Source organism: Hemiscyllium ocellatum, chromosome 7 (genome assembly GCF_020745735.1).
Source record: "Hemiscyllium ocellatum isolate sHemOce1 chromosome 7, sHemOce1.pat.X.cur, whole genome shotgun sequence".
In the NCBI taxonomy this organism is placed as follows: Eukaryota; Metazoa; Chordata; class Chondrichthyes; order Orectolobiformes; family Hemiscylliidae; genus Hemiscyllium; species Hemiscyllium ocellatum.
Genome location: NC_083407.1, coordinates 35,988,585 through 36,011,622, shown reverse-complemented (window position 1 = coordinate 36,011,622; position 23,038 = coordinate 35,988,585). Strand labels below are relative to the sequence as shown.

The window sequence follows — 23,038 nt, the reverse complement described above, 5'->3', positions numbered from 1 at the left end:
CTACTCCTGTCCCTAATGTTTTATATCGTGCTTAATAACAAATCTGATACCTGCACACTGTTACGCTAGTCTGGAATATCTTGGATTGTTGCTGTTGATACACACACTGTCACCAAGACTCCTTGCTCCTTAACTCTAAGTGAAACTCTTCAACTCCTTATGTACTACACCAAGTCTGTTCCATCAAGTATATGCTGTGTTTTCAAATGCAACTCTCTACTACAGTGTCTAAGTCTTCTCTTTTACTGATAACTGAGCCATGTGATCAGTTACATTTTCACAGTTTGCATGAATCTCATTTGAACATTATACTACAATTAAATCCTAATGTTCCTAGAAGCAATTTATTTATTGGAAATAAATCTGCAGTGTTTGGCGGAGCTATAAATGAAGCTATTTTCCCCGTGGCTCTCATTGCCTAACTTCACACACAATGAACTGGTACCTGCACTAGGTAATAGTGGGCCACCAAGTTTTGTGGAATTCCTCCTGTATAATCATGAGGGGAATGCTCAACCTTATTCCATTCAGGGAAACTATATTTCTGTGTACAGAACATAGGGAACAAATCGATGGAAGAAAAATGCTTACAAAATCCACACATGCCTTTCATTAACATTCAAGCTATACTCCAGCAGTATTCAAAACCCCAAGGTACTTCTCACAGCAAATCTCCTCCACTTGCATTCCTTTAATCAAATTATACCATTTTGAAAACCTGAATGATTGTAACCCTGCCTGGGGAATTGTAAACCTGTTAATCTCAAAGATGTGAAATGTAAAGTGGCAGCCTATTTGTGTCTTTGTATTTTGATTGAGCTTTACTTCTATTTTTCTCTTCACTTGCTGATCTCTAAGGGGCATAGACCAAACATTCAAGAGAAAGTGATCTGCTCACAGGGCTCTCTTGCTGCTGCTGCTGTTCTGAAATCCTGCACAAAGCTATCTCCATACAGACGCAGTTCCCATGGGATTCAACGGTAAATGGTGCAGGGTTTAAACTATACTGTCAAGTATGGAAGCATTTAATATTAATTTGCAACACACTTACATTGAATGCTGAAGATAACTGTGTAAAATAGCTGTGGAAATGTAATTGTAAAATACTCTGGGTAAAGAAACTGCTGGAAAATTCCATGGAACCTTTTCAAATTACACATAACTTTTCCCACCAGAGTTTTGGTAAAGAACTGGAACAGCCAGAAACATTAGCAGATAATACCGGGACAGATTTTGCAACATGAATAGCATTGAAGTTGTTGGAGGACTCTGGTTCAAGTTTATGGATTGTTAAAATGATCAATGGTCAGTTATTGCTTAAGTAGAATTAGGCAATAAAACATATCACCCAACATTCAACTGTCCAAATGTCCACATAAATGGAAACAAGTTTGTAGTCTGATGGTGCAACATCTGAATTAATTTCTTATTCATATTCTGCATGCTTTTACATCTCATCTCTACCACAACCGTCTGCTTCTTCAGCATTACTTACTTATCGTGGCAAACTCAGTCAAGTTTTGATGCAGCTTCTAACAGTTCCAAGCATTATAACCAGTGTGTTGGTGACCAGAGAATTCTGAGTGACCTTCACAAGACACTTCCACCTGTACCAAACTGTCCACAATTTTTCATGAACTGGGCAGCATTACGATCAGTGCCAAAACTGTACTCTTCATTCACCACCAAGAAACTACCTGCAAGGATCGAGATGCATCTGTGGCACCTCAGCCTGACCTAACTTTAAATCAAGTCAAGGGAATCTCCAGATATGCAACTATGATGTCAAACAGTGTAGTTGATCCAATCAAACTTAAGTATTCTCACAGACAACAAATCAAGAATAAAACTTTGGTTTCCACGTTGCCAAATTTGAACCAGATTTGTTCTAATGGGCAAGATGGGTTTTACAGAGATGTGGTTGCAAGGAATCAGAGCTGGGAAATAAACATCCAAGGATATATACATCCTCTCAAACCATCAGGCGGATGGGCAGAGTGGGGCAAGGTTGTTTCATTAGAAAGAAATTAAATCAATAGCAAGAGTGAGATAGAGTCAGAGATGTAAAATCTGTGTGGATAGTATTAATAATCATAGAACCCCTATAGTGTGGAAGCAGGCCATTCCACTCATCGAGTCAACACCAACTCTCTGAACAGTATCTCACCCAGACCCTATCCATCTAACCCTGTGTATCCCATGGCTATTCCACCCACCCTGCACAATCCTGGACAGTATGGCCATGCTAAATTGCACAATCTCCTAACCTGCACATCTTGGGACTGTAAGAGGAAACCAGAGCACCTGGAGAAAACCCATGCAGACATGGGGAGAATGTGCAAACCCAACCCAGTCACCCAGAGGATAGAATCAAACCCAGGGTCCCTGACCCTGCAAGGCAGCATTGCTAACCACTGTGTCACCTGTTGTTGAGCCACAAAGTAAAAGATCATTAGGAGTTGTTTACCTAGCAGTAGTCAGGATGTTGGGAAAAATAAATCAGGAGATAGAAAATATACAGGTCAGCACAGAGCGCCAGGGTTCGATGCCAGCCTTGGGCAACTGTGTGAAATTTGCACATTCTCCTAGTGTCCGCGGGGGTTTCCTCCAGATGCTCCTGTTTGCTCCCACAATCCAAAGACATGCAGTTCAGGTGAATTCGCCATGCTAAATTACCCATAGTGTAGGTTAGAGTAACGGGGCGTGGATTTGGGTGGGATACTCTTCAGAAGGTCGGTATGAACATGTCAGGCCGAAGGGCCTGTTTTCACAAAGTAGAGATTCAAAAAAAATTCTAATCATGCATCAAAGGCACTATTACAATAATCATAGAAGACGTCAATATGCAGATGGACTGGGTAAGTCAGGTTGGTAGCGTGTTACAAAAATTGGACCAGCCTCAGGTGACTGTGTGGACTTTGCACATTCTTTGTGCTTGCATGGGTTTCCTCCCACAGTCCAAAGATGTGCACGTCAGGTGAATTGGCCATGTTAAATTGCCCATAGTGTTAAGTGCATGAGTCAGAGGGAAATGGGTCTGGGTGGGTTACTCTTCAGAGGGTTGGTGTGGACTTGTTGGGCTAAGGTGTATAGTGGCCATCACTAAGGTGGTGCTGGAGAAGCTGAAAAAGGTCTGAAGGTGGATAGATCAACTGGATCAGATGGACTACACCCCAGGATTCTGAAGGAGATGGCTTAGGAGACTGTGAATGCATTAGGAGTGATCTCTCAGGAATCACTGGAGTCAGAAACAGTGCCAAAGGACTGGAAGATGGCTTATGTAACATCCCTGTTTAAAAGAAGGGAGAGGGGCAAAGGAAAAACTGTAGGCTAGCTCGCCTGATCTAGAACTCTAAAATCCTGCCAACGACCATTATTAAAAGGTCTGAGTCAGCGTGGCTTTGTTGGGGAAGGTCATGCCTAACAAGTCGGTTAGAATTTGTGAAGTCGTAACAAGTAAGTTAGACCAAAGACAGCCATTGAATGCGATCTATTTGGATTTCCAGAAGGCCTTTGACAAGGTGCCCACAGGAAGCTGCTAAATAAGAATCCATTGCATTAGGGGCAAAGACGTGCATGGACAGAGGATTGGCTATCTGGCATAATCTAAGAAGTAGAGATAAAGGGTCTTATAAAGGCAGCCGCAGACTAGCGGAGTTCGGCAGGGGTCTGTCTTGGGGCCATGCCATATATTAGCAATCTGCACAAAGGAACTGAGAAGCATTGTTGCTAAGTTTGCAGGTGGCACAACAATTGGAGGCATAGGTAGTGTTGAGGAGGCCGGGAGGCTGAAAAGGACTTGCACAGGGTAGGAGGAATGGGCAAAGATGTGACACTTGGAATACAATATAGGAAGGTGTGTGGTTATGCACTTTGATAGGACGATTAAAGGCAAGGATTGTTTTCCAAAAGGGAGAAAAGCCTTAGAAATCCAAAGCACAAAGCGACTCACGAGTCTTTGTTCAGGATTCTCTTCAGGTTCGCATGCAGGTTCACTTGGCAGTTAGGAAGACAAATATGATATTAGCATTCATTTCAAGAGGGATAAAATGCAATAGCAAAGACGTACAGATGAGACTGTATAAGGCGCTGGTCAGATTGCATTTAGAATATTGACAGCAGTTTCAAGGCCCTTATTTAAAGGAAGAATGTGCTGGTGTTGGAAGGAATTCAGAGGAAGTTGACAAGAATGATCCCAGGGATGAGAGACTTATTATATGAGGAGCAGTTGAAGACTCTGGATCCATACTTAGAGTTTATAAGGATGAGGGGGATCTCATTGAAACTTAAATACAAAGAGACCTGGATAGAGTGGATGTGAAGATGATGTTTCCACTAGTGAGAGAGACTGGAACCCCAGGGCACAGCCTGAGACTGAAGGGACAACCCTTTAAAACAGATGAGGGAGAATTTCTTTAGCAGCAGGGTAGTGAATCTGTGGAACTCATTGCTGCAGAAGCCTGTGGAGGCCAAGTCATTGAGTGTACTTAAAACAAATACATCAGTTCTTGATTAGCAAGGGAATCAAGGATTCTGAGGAGAAAGCAGGAGAATGGGGTTGAGAAGGAAGGAAAGATAAAATCGATTGACCTGTTGAAGTGATGCTCTGCGCCCATTCCCCAGAACCTGCACACCTACCTTTAACAGAGGAGTATATTCTTAAAAGTAATTGACAATTGTTGCTGTTGCAGAACAGTATGACTGTGAACACTTGACCAATCACAAGGTTGAATGGTTTCTTGAAACCACATCAGTCAGAACATTTCACACGCTCTGCATCACAGAATATGCGACAAGTTAAATCAATGTATTGGGGTTCTCAAACATTTTTGAACACTAAATAAATACATAAAATGATTCTGTTACATGTTCTGCCAGTTTACAAAGGTGAGCTACTTTTAAAAATAGTTGCCTAACATGGAATTAACTCAAAATTTCAATCAAGTAACCTTGAAAGACAAATTAATCTTGATGCACGAGAGATATCTAAAAAGCAAATCCACTGTATATGAACTGAAGTGTACAGGGTTGCAACACACACACACACACACACACACACACACACGTGACGTCAGTTCCAGGCAGTTTTGCATTGCATTTGCCTTAGACTCAACAGAAAATGCATCCTGACTGGAGTCAGTGGAGAGAAGTGTACAGCAGGTAGTGAAGAAAGCTAATAGCATGCTGGCCTTCATAACAAGAGGGATTGAGTACAGAAGCAAAGAGGTCCTTCTGCAGCTGTACAGGGCCCTAGTGAGACCACACCTGGAATATTGCGTGCAGTTCTGGTCTCCAAATTTGAGGAAAGACATTCTGGCTATTGAGGGATGCAGCGTAGGTTGACGAGGTCAATTCCTGGAATGGCGGGACTATCTTATGTAGAAAGATTGGAGCGACTGGGTTTGTATACCCTTGAGTTTAGAAGATTGAGAGGGGATCTGATTGAGACGTATAAGATTATTAAAAGGATTGGACACTCTGGAAGCAGGAAACATGTTTCCGCTGATTGATGAGTCCTGAACCAGAGGACACAGCTTAAAAATAAGGGGTAGGCCATTTAGGACAGAGATGAGGAGAAACTTCTTCACCCAGAGAGTGGTAGCTGTGTGGAATGCTCTGCCCCAGAAGGCAGTGGAGGCCCAGTCTCTGGATTCATTTAAAGAGTTGGATAGAGCTCTCAAGGATAGTGGAATAAAGGTTATGGAGTTAAGGCAGGAACAGGATACTGATTAAGGATGATCAGCCATGATCATATTGAATGGTGGTGCAGGCTCGAAGGGCAGAATGGCCTACTCCTGCACCTATTGTCTATTGAGAGTTTATTCAAATTTGATTAAAATTCAAACTGAATCAATGTTTAATTTTCACAAGCTTATTGTAAATTTGGATTGGCCTTACATTAAGGCTAACTCATGGAGAATAAATGCATCCTAAAATGACCTGAAATGTAAGGTTGGGTTCCCTCTACACTAAACTTTTTTTGTCCATTTACTTCCTATTTAATGTGCCATGATTGATTGATACACTGAAGTATCCAACCAGGAGAAATTTCCCCCTCAAAAGTCATAATTTCATCCAAAGTATTTCATTTCTTTAGAATCAATCAGTCTGACCATTCTGGCACAGACAGCCTCACAGGAAGCCAACACCTTCAAAACCTTATCTGGGCCAACATGACACCAATTGTTAAAGTTCACTTGAGAATGTAACTTTTTTAATATAAAAAGAAGTTTTGCAATTTAAACATGAAAGAACTGAAACCAACATAGTCATTCTAAAAGATGAAAGACATAGCAAACAATCCAGGGTCTTTTTCAATTACATCACACTGTAAACTTTTGCTATAAGTTCTGTATCTTACGATTTTATTCTCCACAACCACTTGATGAAGGAGCAGCACTCCGAAGGCTAGTGCTTCCAAATAAACCTGATGTTGTGTCATTTTTAACCTCATATTTGAAGAACATTGGTTTTGTAACATGCTGAGACTGTTGCTGTGATATGTATAACATTACTTATGCTTGAAAGGTAAGATTTTATAAATTGGGGAGGGGGTGACACAGTGATAATGTCACTGGGTTACTAATCCAGAGCCCTCTGGCTAATATTCTGGGGACATGGATTCAAATCTCACCACAGCAGATGGCGAAATCTGTATTTAATTTTATTTTAAAATCCTGGAAAAGAAAAGCAAATTTTATGATGACCATAATTACTGTCAATTGCTGTAATATGGCATCTGATTGACTCAGGAAATCTGCTAACCTTTCCTGCTATGGTCAATATGGGACTTCTGACCTGCAATGTGGCTGACTCTGGGCAATAAATGCTAGCTTAGCCAGTGATGCTCACATCCCATGAACACATTTTTAAAAGCAATCATGTAGCAGACTGCACAATGCTGAATTAGCAACCACAGACTTGGCAGACTGTCATTCTTGGAGCCCCCTTTTCCCCATGATCATTTGCACATTTATTTAGCGCGTATTTTAGCTGATCTTCTGTAATGGTGAGAAACCATATACCACTGGTCTGGTCAGCAAGGCCAAGAGTTATGCAACAGAAGTTTAACATCCAGGTAAAGCATCTTACTATGAAGTGTATGAAATAACTTGCCAGACAGGGGAGCAGAAATAGAAGACAAATATATTTTAATTGATGTCATGACTCAAAAGGAAAGGTGAGTTGAATTATTTTTACTCTTCTCTTCTATCCTCAACAGAAGTGGGTTAAAATTTCTGGTCTTGTTTTCCCTTCCTTTCTGAAAAAGATTGGCAGTGATGGGTTTCCCCAAACTCTATTTGTGAAATCTAATTTAAAATTTACCCACAGCAAACTCCTTTCAAAAGGAAAAATCAAAATAGGATTTATTCATAACCTGGGGCAATGGTTCACAACACACTTTCACATGCACATTCTTCCATGGCACTATTTCTAGTGTCAATGGTAGCCATGGTGGGGAGGTGCCGGTGTTGGACTGGGGGGTGAAACGAAGTCAGAAGCCACATGACACCAAGTTATAGTCCAACTGGTTTATTTGAAAATCACAAGCGCAGCCCCTTCTTTAGTTGGTGAGAGAGCAGGCACACAGACCCAGAGTTGGCAGGCAGAGAGATCATACAACTCGTGTGAGTGAAGTGTCCAATAATAAGTCTCGGCATGTGATCAAGTGTGACGGTATGTGAAGTGTTTATAAAAAGTCAAATGTCAGTGATGACACGATAACACGACAAGACGACAATCAGGCAGAGCGATAGGAATATACAAAAGGTGATATCTCAGGTCAGACACTGAATTGTGAGAGTGAGGCTCATTCTGTGTTTGATAGCAGCAATCTTGACTAATCTGTCTAATATGTTTTTTTTTTAAAATCCATTCCCAAGTATATCTTGACATACACTAGAGTTGTTTTTAATCCATTCATGACACTGTCAGGCACTTCTTTCTTGCATTTTCCTGCCGGTTTGGCACCCCCCTGATGAAATAACTGGGCAAATTAGAAATTCTATTCTGCTGCTTTGCTTCAGAATACAGACTTTAAAATAAAAATCTTCTAAATATACCAAATGCTAAATTAAATGAAAACATGCCCTACATACATCTTTAAATTTTGTGACCCATATTTATCTAGCCTGCACTTATTAATCTCTCACAAAATACATCTTTGCTAGATAAGACAAATAACGCAGAAAATGTCTCACATATATTCATTTGGAAACAGATTTTACCTTCTGCTATGATAGTGATAAAAGTGGCCTATTAAGTTTTCAAATTTAATCCCCTAATTTTAGTACCTGGGACTTCCATTGATTAATATGGTTTTAAGAAGAAAAACCCTGCTTTGACATAGCCGCAGCATACAACTACTCACACAGGTTAGCCACAGTTCATAAAACCAACATGGCATAAACTAAATTGTTTGAATTTTTCAAAAAAAAAAAGCACTGAATCAAATCCATCCAATTAGAAGAAGCCCCATCTCCTGTTTGGATTTAAACCTGTGTAAGTTTCACATATTGGAGATGAAAGGCAACATCTTCAATTATCAAACTCAGAAGCAAGGTCCTCTAACATTGGAATACGTAAACCAGTTGTATTTCAGGGTTAAAAACAAAGTGCTGGAGAAACTCAGCTGATCAGCAGCGTCTGTGCAGACAGAAACAGAGGAGTCCAAATATTGGAGTCCAATTTGACTATTTCAGGAGCCTGCTTTTGGCGGTGCAGAGGAGCTGAATTTGTGACTGGAACCAGCTGGACAAAGTACTCTTTTGACATTTCGAGGAGGAAATATGGCCAGTGATAAAGTGATTAAAAAAGAAACATCAGAACACCAAGAGCTCAAAATGGATAATTTAATATTCACTACTGCTGACAAACATTAATTGAAACCAGTGGTCTCAGGTTAAAAATCTCTGAGCCTCAAGGATTTTTTTTTAAATCTTACTTTAGTAATGGACATTAATCTTTGTTCATTTTGTGCCTTCTGTATGTATATTTGCCAACACATCTTTGGTATTGTTCTCACAATAAGCTCCTTACTGATATTTTAAACTTTAAAAAAAAAATGCTGTTTCACCAGGGGAGTTTTAGTCTTCTGCTTAAAAGAACGTAAACGTTTTTGTCGTAGCCAAACAAGGAGACTGAAAACGGAGGAGCTGATGGCCTTGCTCACTTGGTTCTTGTGAGCCAGATCTTCTAATAGCAAGAAGAAGCACTGCAGCGGTTTAGACACAAATGCCACATTGGGATCACGCACATGTCCTGAGGCAGCTGACTCCTCAGGCGTTTCCCTAGAAATTAAAACCTCTGATGGGCAATTATCTGGCATCTGAAAGCCTCTTATAAATGTACAGTTCTGAGTCAAAGCTGAAAAATGTGTTGCTGGAAAAGCGCAGCTGGTCAGGCCGCATCCAAGGAGCAGGAGAATCGATGTTTCGGGCATAAGCCCTTCTTCAGGAACCCGAAACGTCGATTCTCCTGCTCTTTGGATGCGGCCGGACTTGCTGCGTTTTTCCAGCAACACATTTTTCAGGTCTGATCTCCAGCATCTGCGGTCCTCACTTTCTCCGTTCTGAGTCAAAGTCAGGAGTTATTTTAATAATTATCCAGGAAAGGTTAGCAGAATTAAAACCACCCGGTAAAGTACTGAAAACCCTTAAAGCCCACTGCTGACATCCTTTCAACAATCCACAGACACTTGACACATTTACCCCAGCACCTCCGGTGCAGAGTCGGACACCCTGACCTAACCCGATCTGAATCCCTGTGGCTTAAGGGCCTTTAAATCCTGGAAGATGGCACGAACTGTTGAGTGTAGAAGATGCGGATTCCTTGCCAATCCACTTTGCCTGAATCTCTGGCTGGATTGGACTGTTTCAGCAAGAAAGCGCGTTGACCAGACTTATGCAGGAAGAATTCCTCTAAGTCCTTTTTTTCGGCCCTACCTGAACTGCATCACAAAAAACATACAGAATACACCTACAGCAATAAAGATATCATGCAATACGTAGCATTGATTTCAGTTAGAACAATTGCACATCCTCACAGAGAATGGTAAGTAAAATCCAACCTACTAAAAATGATTAAATACACTTCAATGGTAATCATCTAATTGAAGGTCTAATGCACTGCTCTTACCATTCTAATGGGCTTTATTTCTTACACAACAGAAATAACTGACATTGAACTAAAATGGCCAAAACAGTTGTGCAGGTTCTCATGCATTGACAGATACAGGGTGATTTTATTTTAAATTCACTGTAAATCAATATTGAATACATTTTGCAAACGATACCGTTTGTTATTTGCTACCTAATGTTTCCTTATTATTTTCTCAATAAACTGCTTTTGCCTTTGTTCATCATCTTTGATTTTGAAACAATTGTACTGCATTCCTATAATAAAAAAGGAATACAGTCATTTGCCTGTAACATTTTGAAAATCATTGAAATAATTCACAAATGAACGATCTACAACTTTCAGTTTTCTCAGGCCCGCATTAAACGATCATTTGTTTTTTGAATTCACTTTTCAGACGTGTGCAGTGGCTGGCCAGCATTTAGTACTCTTCCCTAACTGTCTTCGAGAAGATGGTGGTGAGCTGACTTCTTGAACTGCTGCAGTCCATGTGCTGTAGGCTGACCCACAAATGATAATCGGGAAGGAATTCCAGGATTTAGACCCAGTGACTGAAGGAACAGCAATACATTTTGAAGTTAGGATGGCAACTGACTTGGAGGGGAACTTGCAGGTTGGTGTCCCCATGTATCAAAAGCGCAGCAGGTCAGGCAGCATCCAAGGAGCAGGAGAATCGACGTTTCGGGCATAAGCCCTTCTTCAGGAATGAGGAGGGTGTGCCAAGCAGGCTAAGATAAAAGGTAGGGAGGACGGACTTGGGGGAGGGGTGTTGGGAATGCAATAGGTGGAAGGAGGTTAAGGTGACGGTGATAGGCCGGAGAGGGGGTGGGGACAGAGAGGTCGAGAAGATGATTGCAGGTCAAGAAGGCGGTGCTGAGTCCAAGGGTTGGGGGGGGGGGGGGGAAGGAAAATGAGAAAGCTGGAGAAATCTGCATTCAGGAGATGTGGCTGATGTAGCAAGTGTCACAAATTATGCTGACTATTGTGCAAACATCTCCAATTCTGACTTTATAATGGAGGGAATGTCATTGCTCAAGGACCTGAAAATGGTTGGGCCTAGGACATTACCTGACTAACTCCTGATAACTGACCACTAACAACCCCAACCATCAATGTGTCAGGTACCACTCCTCATTTCAGAGTCTGCCCTGATTCCAATTGGTTCCAGTTTTACTCGGGGTCCTTGGTACCACGCTCAGTGAAATGTGGCCGCGATGTCAAGGGCTGTTACTCTCACCTCATCTCTGGAAGTTGGTACTTTGTCTATGTTTGACCCAAGGTCAGGAGCTGAGTGGCCTTGGCAGAACCCAAACTGTTTAGAGAGATTGTTGCTGAGTAGATGCTGCTTGTTAGCACTGTTAATGACACTTTCCGTCACTTTACTGATGATCATAGCAGACTGATGGGCCAGTAAATGGCCAGGTTGGATTTCTTCGTTTTGTATGTGCAGGACGTATCTGAGCAACACTGTCATGGACAGATGCATCAACAGCCAACAGACTGGTAAAGATGAAGTATTTTTTCCTCTTGTTGGTTTCCTCACCACCTACCACAGACCAAGCCTCATAGCTATGCCCTTTAAGAGTGAACCAGTTCACTCAGCAGTACTGCTGCTGAGGTACTCTTTATGATGGACAATGAAATCCCTCACCCAGAGCACACCTTGCACCCTTTCTGCAGTCAGTGCTTCCTGCGGGTGGTGTTCAACGTGCAGGAGTACCAATTCATCAGCCGAGGGAGGATGGTACATGGTAATCAGCAGATTTCCTTTGCCCATGTTTAGGCTGATGCCATGAGACTTCGTGTTATCTAGAGTCAATACTGATGACCCCCAGAGAAACTCCCTCCTGATGGTAGCACAATGGTATACAATCTCTGCTGGGTCCTGCCGGATGATGACGGCAGTGTCTGGGACACAGTCTATAACAATGATTCTGTCATTCTGTTACTTGACTAACCTGTGAGACAGCTCTCCTAATTTTGACACTAGCCCCCAAATGTTGCTAAATAGGACATTGCAGGGTTGATAGGGCTGTGTTAGCTGTTGTTGTTGTTTCCAGTGCCCAAATCAAGGTCAGGTCATCCATTTGGTTTAATTTCTTTGTTAAGACTTTGTAGCGATTGATACAACTGAGTGGTTTGCTTGGCCATTTCAGAGAGCAGTTGAGAGCCAACCACATTGTTGTAGCTCTGAAGTGATATGTAGGCCAGACCAGAGGAGGATGGCAGATTTACTTCTCCAAAAGACATTGGTGAGCCAGATAGATTTATCCGAGAATTGCTAATAGTTTCATGGTCATGATTCTTAATTGCAGACCTTTTTAATTGAATTCAAATTCCACCATCTATCATGGTGAGATTTGAACTCAGATCCCCAGAACATGAGTAAAAAGTGAGGTCTGCAGATGCTGGAGATCAGAGCTGAAAATGTGTTGTTGGTTAAAGCACAGCAGGTTAGGCAGCATCCAAGGAACAGGAAATTCGATGTTTCGGGCCAGAGGCCTTCATCAGGAATGAGGAGAGTGTGCCAGGCAGGCTAAGATAAAAGGTAGGGAGGAGGGACTTGGGGGAGGGGCGATGGAGATATCTCCAGTTCCTGTTCCTTGGATGCTGCCTAACCTGCTGTGCTTTAACCAACAACACATTTTCAGCTCCCCAGAACATGAGCTGAGTTTCTAGTGATAATGCCTCTAGGCTATTGTTTATATCAATTTATGCTTAAAAAGAAGTATTTGCATATGGCTTGCTACACACTTAAAATTAGCCTACAGTTCAACGAAATTAGTTTTACTTGAAGTGGTTAGTGGTTTAAAATTCTATTGATTTGTCACTGAATTTTCTGCACAACATAATTGTGCTGAAGAAGGTGCATCATTAAATTACTGGATTTACATTTGTGATGTGGTCTTAACAAGCTGCAATCTAATTTAAATTGACTCCCGACAATTTCAAAACAAACTCACTATTCTGCAAGGAATACTGCACTAATTAAGAGTTGGCCCTCAAAGCTTATTTTTCAGAAATTGTGAATAATTGATCAATTTTGGTATAATCGTTACCATATAAAATTGAGTTTCCAAGACTAAATGTTTAGCTGGAAAATGGTGGGTGGTGGGCTGGGGAAGCGACTTTTCCACAAGTGAGAGTTCCTGGAGGTTCGAATTTACTTTCTCTAAATATCTCACAATTGCAGAGATTTTTGGATTCCATTGCCAGTTCAGACTGTTCCCACCAAGCCCACCTCCTTCCCCCCAAAAGTAGCTCAAAAGAAGTGGCAAAGGGCATTTTTTATTACAAGCGAGTTTTGCAGGTTTTTCTGGCTTCCATTTGAGAGAGGTGGGGGAACAGGATAGCAAGGCACACCACTGGGATGTAGGATTGATATCATGTTTTGGTGCGTGTAGGCACAAGTTGAATGGCTGCCTTCAATAATGTGCTTTCTGTGATCCGATCAACGAGTAGCTTTGCAGCAGGGCAAGTTTGACTTCAACAATGAGCAGGGACATGTGCAAAGACTTTGGATTTTTATCTGTAAGTCAGGATTTAAGGTATACAAGGGATGTTTGAAAGACAATTTGTTTTGGCATAAGGTCAGCAGTTAATTTTTACACAAGAATGACCACTACTGAAGTAAGTATGGTATATATAGCCATTAACCACTAATCTTGATTAAAATCTCCCAAATTGTGTTGCTCTGTAGAAAATACAATACAAGGTCTTTTAATCAAAAACAAAAATGGAAGAACTAACAACACTACAGATGGAGTGGCCAAGGAAAGGTAGAGAAAACATTAAGTACTATACTTTTGATTTATATCTACCTGGAACACTAGACCATACAGACTCTGAAATCCATCGCTCATTTGAGAGATGGCATTCCAAGCAATACTGCATCCCCTTCGTATCATACTTTTCCAATATAGCTCCTGCTCGATATGCCTTTCCCTAACCCTCAGTTCACGGTTGTACCATGTCAGCATAGCATTTCAGAAACATGTTTGTGATATCATCACTATTTAATTGCATTCGGCCTGTCGGGGTAAAGATCTCCGGCTCCATTTCACCTCTGTTCACTTGAAGCACGATGTTCTATTGAAGTCATGTTCCTCTGTTCTAAGTGATTAGCTTACATTTGCCCAGACACTTATTTCTTGAAGGATTGTAACTTTTGTTTGGAATAGTTAGTTGTAATAACTGTCTGTTGAATTCTGCAATGCCACATCATCCAATGTCTGGTTTATATTACAGTGATAACATAAGCACTGCTGCATCAGGTAAAACATCCTGTTGGAGGAAAACTCTCATGCCATGCTGCTGTCTTCATTAGACACAGCAGCTTACCATTTTGCTCTTTCAAACCCCTCACCCACAACTATCATGGCCATACCTCTCACCATTGGCTAGGAGGTACTTATTTAACAGAAACAAGTTTACAGGCTGGAACCTTCCCAATTCCTGATATCCATAATCTGGTCAAAAAGACAAAAATCTGGTCCTTTAAAATAGTAGAATTCTTAATTTTCAAAAAAAAAAGACTGAGGAAGAGGAGTTTTGGACTAGTTGGATTTAAAGCAGCGAATAGGATTTTAAAGTAAAAATTACAGATCAGAAGTGTAACTCTGCCTTTGTTGCATATTTGCTTTTTCGAAAGAAGTTTTAATTTAGCACCTCTTCTTTTAGCACACCGATCTTTAGCAACATATTAGAGTGCTAAACAAGGGTTACATGTACATAATTCAACAAAAGAATGGACTTCATCCTGTATTACATGCATCCACTGCATTGAAAGTTGAAATGTAGGTCACTTTGGTGATTTGACCTAAAAAGACACTGGACTACAGTCTTGACTATAATAGAAGCTCACCAAAGAAAAACTAATGTTTCTACCCAATTGAAATATAATGATTTCATCCATTTGATTAGACTTCAAAGAACCTACATTTTACTATAAATCATTAACAAGCGCTGTAATTGTCTTACTCCTTCTGCATGTTCCAGTGACTGTGTATGTAACTTCTTAACACAAAATAATTCAAACCTTTAGTCCATACCCATTCTCACCCCGGTACGTACTTCCACCATTGTTTAAAATCACTAAAAGCAGATCCTCAATGAGACTGACCCTCTATCATGAAATAATTACTTATTCAAGAGCATTAACTATCAATATTGTTTAAAATTTTAAAGAGTTAAGATTTCTAAATTATACTAAATATAATGACAGATGGGAAGAAGACAAAAAAAAAGGCAAATCCAGTATAAAGTTATAACAATCAATAAACAAAATCAAATTGAATTCCTGCTTTACATGCGATGATTTTAGATGATAGCCCAAGCATTAAGGACACTAAATTACTCAACAAAAACCAAATTATCAAGTTATCCAGGAAAAAAAAGCGTGCAGGCTCATGAACAGAAGACAGGGAGATGGGCGAATTCCCCGTTTGTAGAGATGACACACATGACTGGCCGAATAATCTCCTTGTGAGGTGAGGCATTTCTGTGATTTTGTGAAGATACTTTGAAGGGGATGGGATGATCATCAAACATTAAATCATGCCCTTGCTTGCACCTCAGCAGCCTTACACTGCAGCATGTGTCAAAGTGATACTTTCAGAAGGAGAAATTTCTGTCTTAGAAACGCTGGATAAATTTTCAACTTCTTACCAACAGCAAAATCTACAGGACATCTTTTGTTGTACTTACTCATTTCAATTGTCTCTAGACCGGAGAGCAAAGCAGACAAAAAAGGAGAGTAAGAATTTTACTTCCTTGTCTTGCATTTCAAAAGGTTGGATCCTGAGCCCTGGAGTCTTCTCCTTTGAATTTATTTATCCTTGATCCTTCCTCACTGATGCTCCATTCAAGTCTTTGTGTGGGTCAAAGCTCAAAGATTAGCCCTCATCAGAAACTGTCATTCCTCTCTAATATTGTGCTAGTTCTCCAATGAAACGATAATAAAACGTGTACGTCCTACTCATCCTTTAAGAAAATGCTATTGGAGGAATGCTATTGGAGAATAAAGTAAAAGTAAAGTCAGCATTGGCCTGTCTGACCATAGGGCTGCCTTCTCATTAGACAGCAAGAGATGACTTGTGGTGGTTTTACCTGAAGATCACAATGCCTCAAGTGAGAGGAGAAGGGGAGTCCTTTATAATAATATCAGCCAGTGTAGGAATTCAACCTACACTGTTAGTATCACTCTGCACCATAAACTAGCATCCAACAAAGCTAACTGACCTGCCACACTGGAGATTAGTCCCGAAGCAAAAGAGATTTGGGAATGTGGGAAAAGAATGGCATGAAGTGCCAATTTTTTTAAATTAAATGTTAATGATAAAATCGAATATCATAAAAATAAATTGGATGAAAGGGACTTTTACTGATGATGTAACTTCTGAGAACATGCTAACATACCGTCATTGTGTCATAGTGATGGAGATCACATGGAACTGGAGCTGGGTCGGAAGGGATCTGGATAAGAAGTCCCCTCTTAATATCCTCTTTATAAAAGGGTGCTCGATGAAACCAGTTGCTGCTTACTCAGAGTGTGTAGATCTTTCCATCGTACAGTTCCTTTTCTGTTTCTCAGCCAATTTCAGACCCACAGTATTAGTTATCTTTTGTTTACATGGGCTTCAATCATACATAGATCATGATTGCAGATTATTTTTTTTTAAAAAAAGGAACATAAGAAAATTTACAGCCAAGGTTTGTGTGTTTGTGGCTAACTCTTTCAATTCTTCCACTCTAATGTTCCTGTCAGCTCACATCAGACCTTAATAATAATTATACTTTTACTGCCAAGCATATCAAAGCCAGAAATGGAGGCCAAGGGAGCGACCAGATCATCAGATAAGATTTTGAAAACCTGAGCATCTGTGATTCTAGATGAGAAATTAATCTAATTTAGCTGCCTGGCTTACTAAATTTGATGTTTCATCGCAAGTGATTTGAATCTCAATTTTTTTTTTAAAGACACCGTGTCCACTGAAACGCAAGGAGGTATCTAGATGGGTCAATCAGAACCTTGGACATTAATGTTGAGTGGTTAACACCTTCACAAACCTTGCAAAAGAGTGGTTAACGCTGCTGCCTCACAATGCCAGGGACCGGAGTTTGATCCCACTCTCGGGCAACTGATTGTGTGGAGTTTGCACATCCTCCCTGTGCCCACATGATTTTCCTCTGGGTGCTCTGCTTTCCACACACAGTCCAAAGATGTACAGATTAGGTGGATTGGTCATGCTAAATCCCCCATAGTGTCCAGGCTAGGTGGATTAACTTTGGGAAATTGCAACGATACAGGAATGGGGTGGGTAGAATGCTCTTCAGATGGGCAGCTTGGACTTGAAGGGCCAAATGGCCTGTTTCTACACTGTAGGGCTTCTATCATTCTTCATACAATACTTTAATCTGTCGGAGACCTCTAGTCTTAAATCCAGCTCGGACTTATAATATTGGAGTCAGTGGGGTGCATTGTTATTTTTCTATTTAAATGAAAACTGGAAGCAGGAGTGTTTAGTAATTGCCAATTATTTCCTGACTCCATAGTCTTAGGTATAGTGTAGTGTTAGGGGTAAATGTAGAGGAATGGGTCTGGGTGGGTGGTGGGTCAGTGTGGACTTGTTGGGCCGAAGGGCCTGCTTCCACGCTGTAAGTAATCTAATCTAAAAAATGTAAAAAAAACCCTGAAAACATCCCACTTCAACTGACTACTCCACAGCGTCTGTTATCAGTTTGCTTCTCCAAATTCAGTTTTGAATGGGACCCAGCTTCCTCTAAGTTTCCAAAGAGATTAAAGTGGATAGCTAACAAGTCTATTCCTGATAAAGGGATTTTGCCTGAAACATCGTTTCTCCTACTCCTCGGATGCTGCTTGACCTGCTGTGCTTTTCCAGCACCACTCTCGACCCCTATCCAACACAGGTTCTAATTCTTTCCCAACAATTTGACGCCACAGCCCTGCCCCTACCACAGGCTGATGTATATTGTTCACAATATTGACATCCTATTTGATCCGGAGTTGAGATCTTAATGCATATCTACTTCATCGTGTAGGCCACCTGGTTTTACTTTTTAGCATTGTTGATTTTGTCCTTGACACATCTGCTCTCGAAACCCTCAGGTCTGTCCATATTCAACTGTTCCAATGTTGTCTTGGCTGAACTCCCAGTCTCCACTCTCTACCCAGTTACTGATAACATTGGCTGGATGTTTAAGGAATCATGACTTCACCATTATTACTTTTCTGAAACTGAACTTCAGGAGTCTGCATATGAGCAGTGAAGCAAAGAAATCCAGAATTTGCAGTCAGTGCTTCTACACAGTGCGCAATCGTTCAGAAATTAATAGACTGATGACAACATTCATTCTTGCATTATTAGTCACGCTGTAAAACTCTTGAAAAAAAAAGTTACCCTTTGTTGAATGAAGTGTAACTAGGCTGTTAGGGTACTAAATTCATAACTATCACTGATAAACATTACTGTACCTCAAATTGCATTCAGAAAATATCAGACTTTATAGAATCTCCAAAGTATGGAAGCAGACCATTCGGCTCATTAAGTCCACAGCAACCCTCCAAAGAGCATTTTAATCAGACCCACCCCAGCCCTGCAATCCTGCATTTCCCATGGCTAATCCACTTAGCCTTCACATCCATGAACTCCATGTGCAATTTAGTATGGCCAATCCACCGAACCTGCACATTTTTATACTATGGGAGGAAACTACAAGTTGGACTGAAGGGTCTGTTTCCATACTGTACATCTGTATGACTCTGACATGGGAAGAACATGCAAACGCCACACAGTCATCGAAGCTGGAACTGAGCCCGGGTCCCTAGCACAGTGAAGTAGCAGTACTAAGCACTGAACCATCATGCCTTCAGAGATGTGACAAAAAGCATTTTTTTTAAAAAAAGATATTTTTCAAGCTTATTTCAGCTCCTGCCTCAAATCTGTTCTGAATGTTCCAATCGTTTCTTTCACACTTCGTAAAATATTAAAACCGATGCATAATCGGTGCCTTCCCATCCTGATTTTAGGTATGTGAAAATACTTCTGTGTGATTAGCTATTTACTATTCTTGATGACATCATTGCTCCTGGAAGCAAGGACATCTCAGGACGTGGTGTTAGATTCAAATTAAAGTTGAGAATGGGGAAATTCACATGACAATGATCCTGGAGGACAACTTTACAAGATCTATAACAAGCACTAATCCATTGCCACAAACAATGTTCTGGACATTAGCTTTATAAACTATTACAGATTATTGTAAACTGACCTTCCCAAAATGTTTGTAATGCATTCGGTGGTCAGTGAGACATTGTTATTTTTCTATTTAAATGAAAACTGGAAGCAGGAGTGTTTAGTAATTGCCAATTATTTCCTGACTCCATTGAGGCTTTCCATTTCAACTCAAACGCCAATCTGGTAATTTTAATATTTATCCTCTGAGAATTTCAGAAATTCTCATGTGTCCTCAATCACTACAATTTACCAAAGCGGTTTAGTTTTGTTTCTATCAAAGTCAGCCAGAAAATCTTCATTACTTCAGCTGTACTCAACTTTTCTTTGGTTGCACAAGCATTAGACTAAATATATTCCTCCCAGGTTTCAGGTAGAGTTAAAATTTGTCATAAATTTTCATTGGCTTTCCTTTTATGGCCAAAGGTTTACGCATTACGAGACCAACAGATGTGTCGAAGTTAGCTTTGAAATGAATACCTATCTCCAATGACACTAGAAATGCCTGTCACTGATCAGCTGTGTTCAACTTTCATTATTGGGATATTATTTTGCAGTTAATTGATGGCTGCAATATCTTCCAAAAAAATCCTCAGATTCCACAAATCAGAAATATGGACCTATTAAATCATGTTGACTAGGGATTGTAGATTTGAATCAAAAACTAGTTGATGTGCCTTCTGTACTATGTCCCCACAGAGTATCAGAAGGTGGTTTGTAAGAAGCTTTCAAGTTTAAAGCAGAAGTTTGCTGCAGCAACAATTAACACCTTTTGCTGCAGATAGTGCTGATAATTTCAGTGCAAGAAAGGAATGACTAATTGACTGCACATTTAAGGGATTCATTTAAAAAAAGACCTCAACCCCTTTGGTTGAGAGAGTTACACTTTATAATGTTCCCAACGCTGTCAACACTACACTGTAAATCGGTGCCTGCAGTGATTAATATTGCGCCTGGTCCACAACTTCCAGGAGCACGCTGACTTTGTTTTGGTTCTACTGTGACAATGTGGGGGAATGCAATGTATTTCTTCCAACATAATCCTTCTAAGAAATCAAATACATGTGCATTACCCGTCATAAAGAATACCATAGCGGACAGCGTGCCCCCTACCCAAGAGCATGATAGAACCGGCACCTTAACTGAAAGGAGTGTGTGCTATTTTCGTTAAACCCGCATCCTCTTCAATGCATTTTGCGTCTTTTCAACTTTTTTTTTCGCCTGATCTACCCACCACCCTCAACCAAAAATATCCTGTTGTTTGCAAGTTTTGCCAGCGACCTCCCAAGATTTAGGCACAGCAATAGACTGCCACAAAACTGTCTTCAACCTTCACACACGGAAAACTTGCAATTGACACACTCACGTAGCTTTACAGCCCTCTTAAAGTAAACCAGCTGAATCTCACTGCCAACTCTTATAATGCAGACTGATTAAGCACTTAGAGATCCAATATCTTTTGACAAACATATTAATCAGCCCTCACATTTCCATAATTAATGCGCAAAACAGCAGCTTAAAAAGAGCACTTGTGTGCAAAAGTTGTACTGTCACTTTAAAAAAAAACCTTAAGTCTTACCAAACTGGGCAAGAGATAGCCACACGTTGAGCAGAAAAAGCCCAAAGAAATGATAGTAACCAGATGATGCTGGCAAAAGGAAAGGGTTCGGGAGACCCATGGTGACTTCAGCGTTGCATTTGCGCCACGGTACTGCGCCGAACAGCTGAGTCCTTGCTGATTCCCAGCAGGGTCTCCATCAAAAGAAAGCTGCAGAAAGTCAGCGAACGCAGTCAGTCGACGCCATGCAATCCCGGGCTGGTGTCAGATCGCAATAATCCTGCAGAGGGCTCGCCAACATTCCCACATTAGCATTTCCGAGACAGGAAAAACGTGCTCATGACTCCCAGCCCCTAAAGATCTGCAGGAACAGATATGGTTAAACAACATAGCTCAGTGAACATTGAAAGACAGGAAACGTATGAATATCTCACATTACCTGCTGTTTGAGTTGGGTGGATCTCATTATGTTAATTATACTAAAGATCAGATAGGTAAATCCTACTCTGTTAATTATGTTAAAGCAGATTAAAGGTGTCATGTATCGAGTTCATTCATCGTCCAATTATCTTATTGAAAATGTTGCCTGTTGTCCAGTTCTACACCTTAACAGAGAGGGCAATATTTTTTACCCCAAAGTATTTTCCAAGTATTTAAAAAAAGTTATTTTAAAAAACTCAGTTTTGAATTATACAAGTTCTGTTAGCTAATTCCATGACTGACAACAAGAGGAAAAACAATGTTCTACTTGGAATAATTAGTTCAGTAACAATCAAGCCAAAGTATTGTGGCAACAACCATCTAAACGATTGGTTTTGATGAGCCTTGTAGATGGCGTAGGTATGGAGGGATCAAGACTTAAATTCTTCATGAGGTTTTAACAAATACCACACTAGATTTCATAATCCAGCTGTGATGTGAATAATGCATACCTGAAATTAAAACATAAATTGCTGGAAAATTTATGACGTTAACTCTGAATCAGAGACATTAACTCTGATTTCCCTCAGCAGATGCTGCTAGACCTGCTGAGCTTTTCCAGCAATTTCTGGATTTGTTTCTGATTTCCAGCATCCGCAGTTCTTTCGATTTTTATAGACCTGAAATGGCTGAGCAACCAGAAAGTGTTTTACTCATGATGCCTGGTTTGAACTCATTCAAAGTTGATCATATACTATAGTTTGTACTTATGCCCAGTTCTAACCCAGTTACATTCTAACTGGGTATCACAAACCACACCATATCAAATGTGGTTGACTATTATCTACAAAGGAACTATCAGCTAACTGAAGTCAAGAATATGGTGCTGGAAAAATGCAGCAGGTCAGGCAGCATCCGAGGAGCAGGAGTGTCGACGTTTTGGGCAAAAGCCCTTCATCAAGAATGAGGCTGTGAGCCAAGGGGGTGGTGTGATAAATGGGTGGGGGATGTGGCTGGAGGGGAAGGTAGCTGAGAGTGCAATAGGTCCAACTTGGCACCACCCTCATGACCTGTCCCACCTGTCCATCTTCCTTCCCACCAATCCGGTCCACCCTCCCCTATGACCTATCACCTTCACCCGCACCTCCATCCAGCTATTCTACTCTCAGCTACCTTCCCCGCTAGCCCCACCCCCCTCCCATTTATCTCACCATCCCGTTGGCTCACAGCCTCATTCCAGATGAAGGGCCTTTGCCCGAAATGTCGATTCTCCTGCTCCTCAGATGCTGCCTGACCTGCTGTGCTTTGCCAGCCCTATACTCTTGACTCTAATCTCCACCGTCTGCAGTCCTCACTTTCACCTATCAGATAATTGAAGATGATGCTATAATTAATTTAACTTCCCACTATAGAAGAGAAGATATTAAAGCTAAACTGTGTTTCAGTCTGTCTGGCCTTTGGAGATGGTGACATGGGAGCTTTCCAGTGACCTGCTAACAGAATTAAATATCACAGTTATGGGCCAAACAACATTCACCCATGTTGGCTTGATTTCAACAGACAGTGAGAAATGATATTGTGGACAATGATGAATTTGAATCCTTTCACACTTTGTCAGTTCTAATACTGACCTTCCCTCCATAGGCCCTTCAAGCATCCTTCAGGAAGA

At 40.8% G+C, this 23,038-nt stretch overlaps 1 protein-coding gene across 2 annotated transcripts in view; it reads right to left on the bottom strand.

The window, feature by feature from the left end:
* Nucleotides 1–21,210, bottom strand: part of LOC132817050 (von Willebrand factor D and EGF domain-containing protein-like) — a 273,802-nt gene extending 252,592 nt beyond the window's left edge. For both annotated transcript variants that reach the window (XM_060827117.1, XM_060827118.1), the window contains exon 1: nt 20,971–21,210. In XM_060827117.1, coding sequence (XP_060683100.1) covers nt 20,971–21,070 — 100 coding nt within the window. In that variant the 5' untranslated portion in view covers nt 21,071–21,210. The remainder of the gene's footprint in view (nt 1–20,970) is intronic.
* Between the last annotated feature and the right edge of the window lie 1,828 nt (nt 21,211–23,038).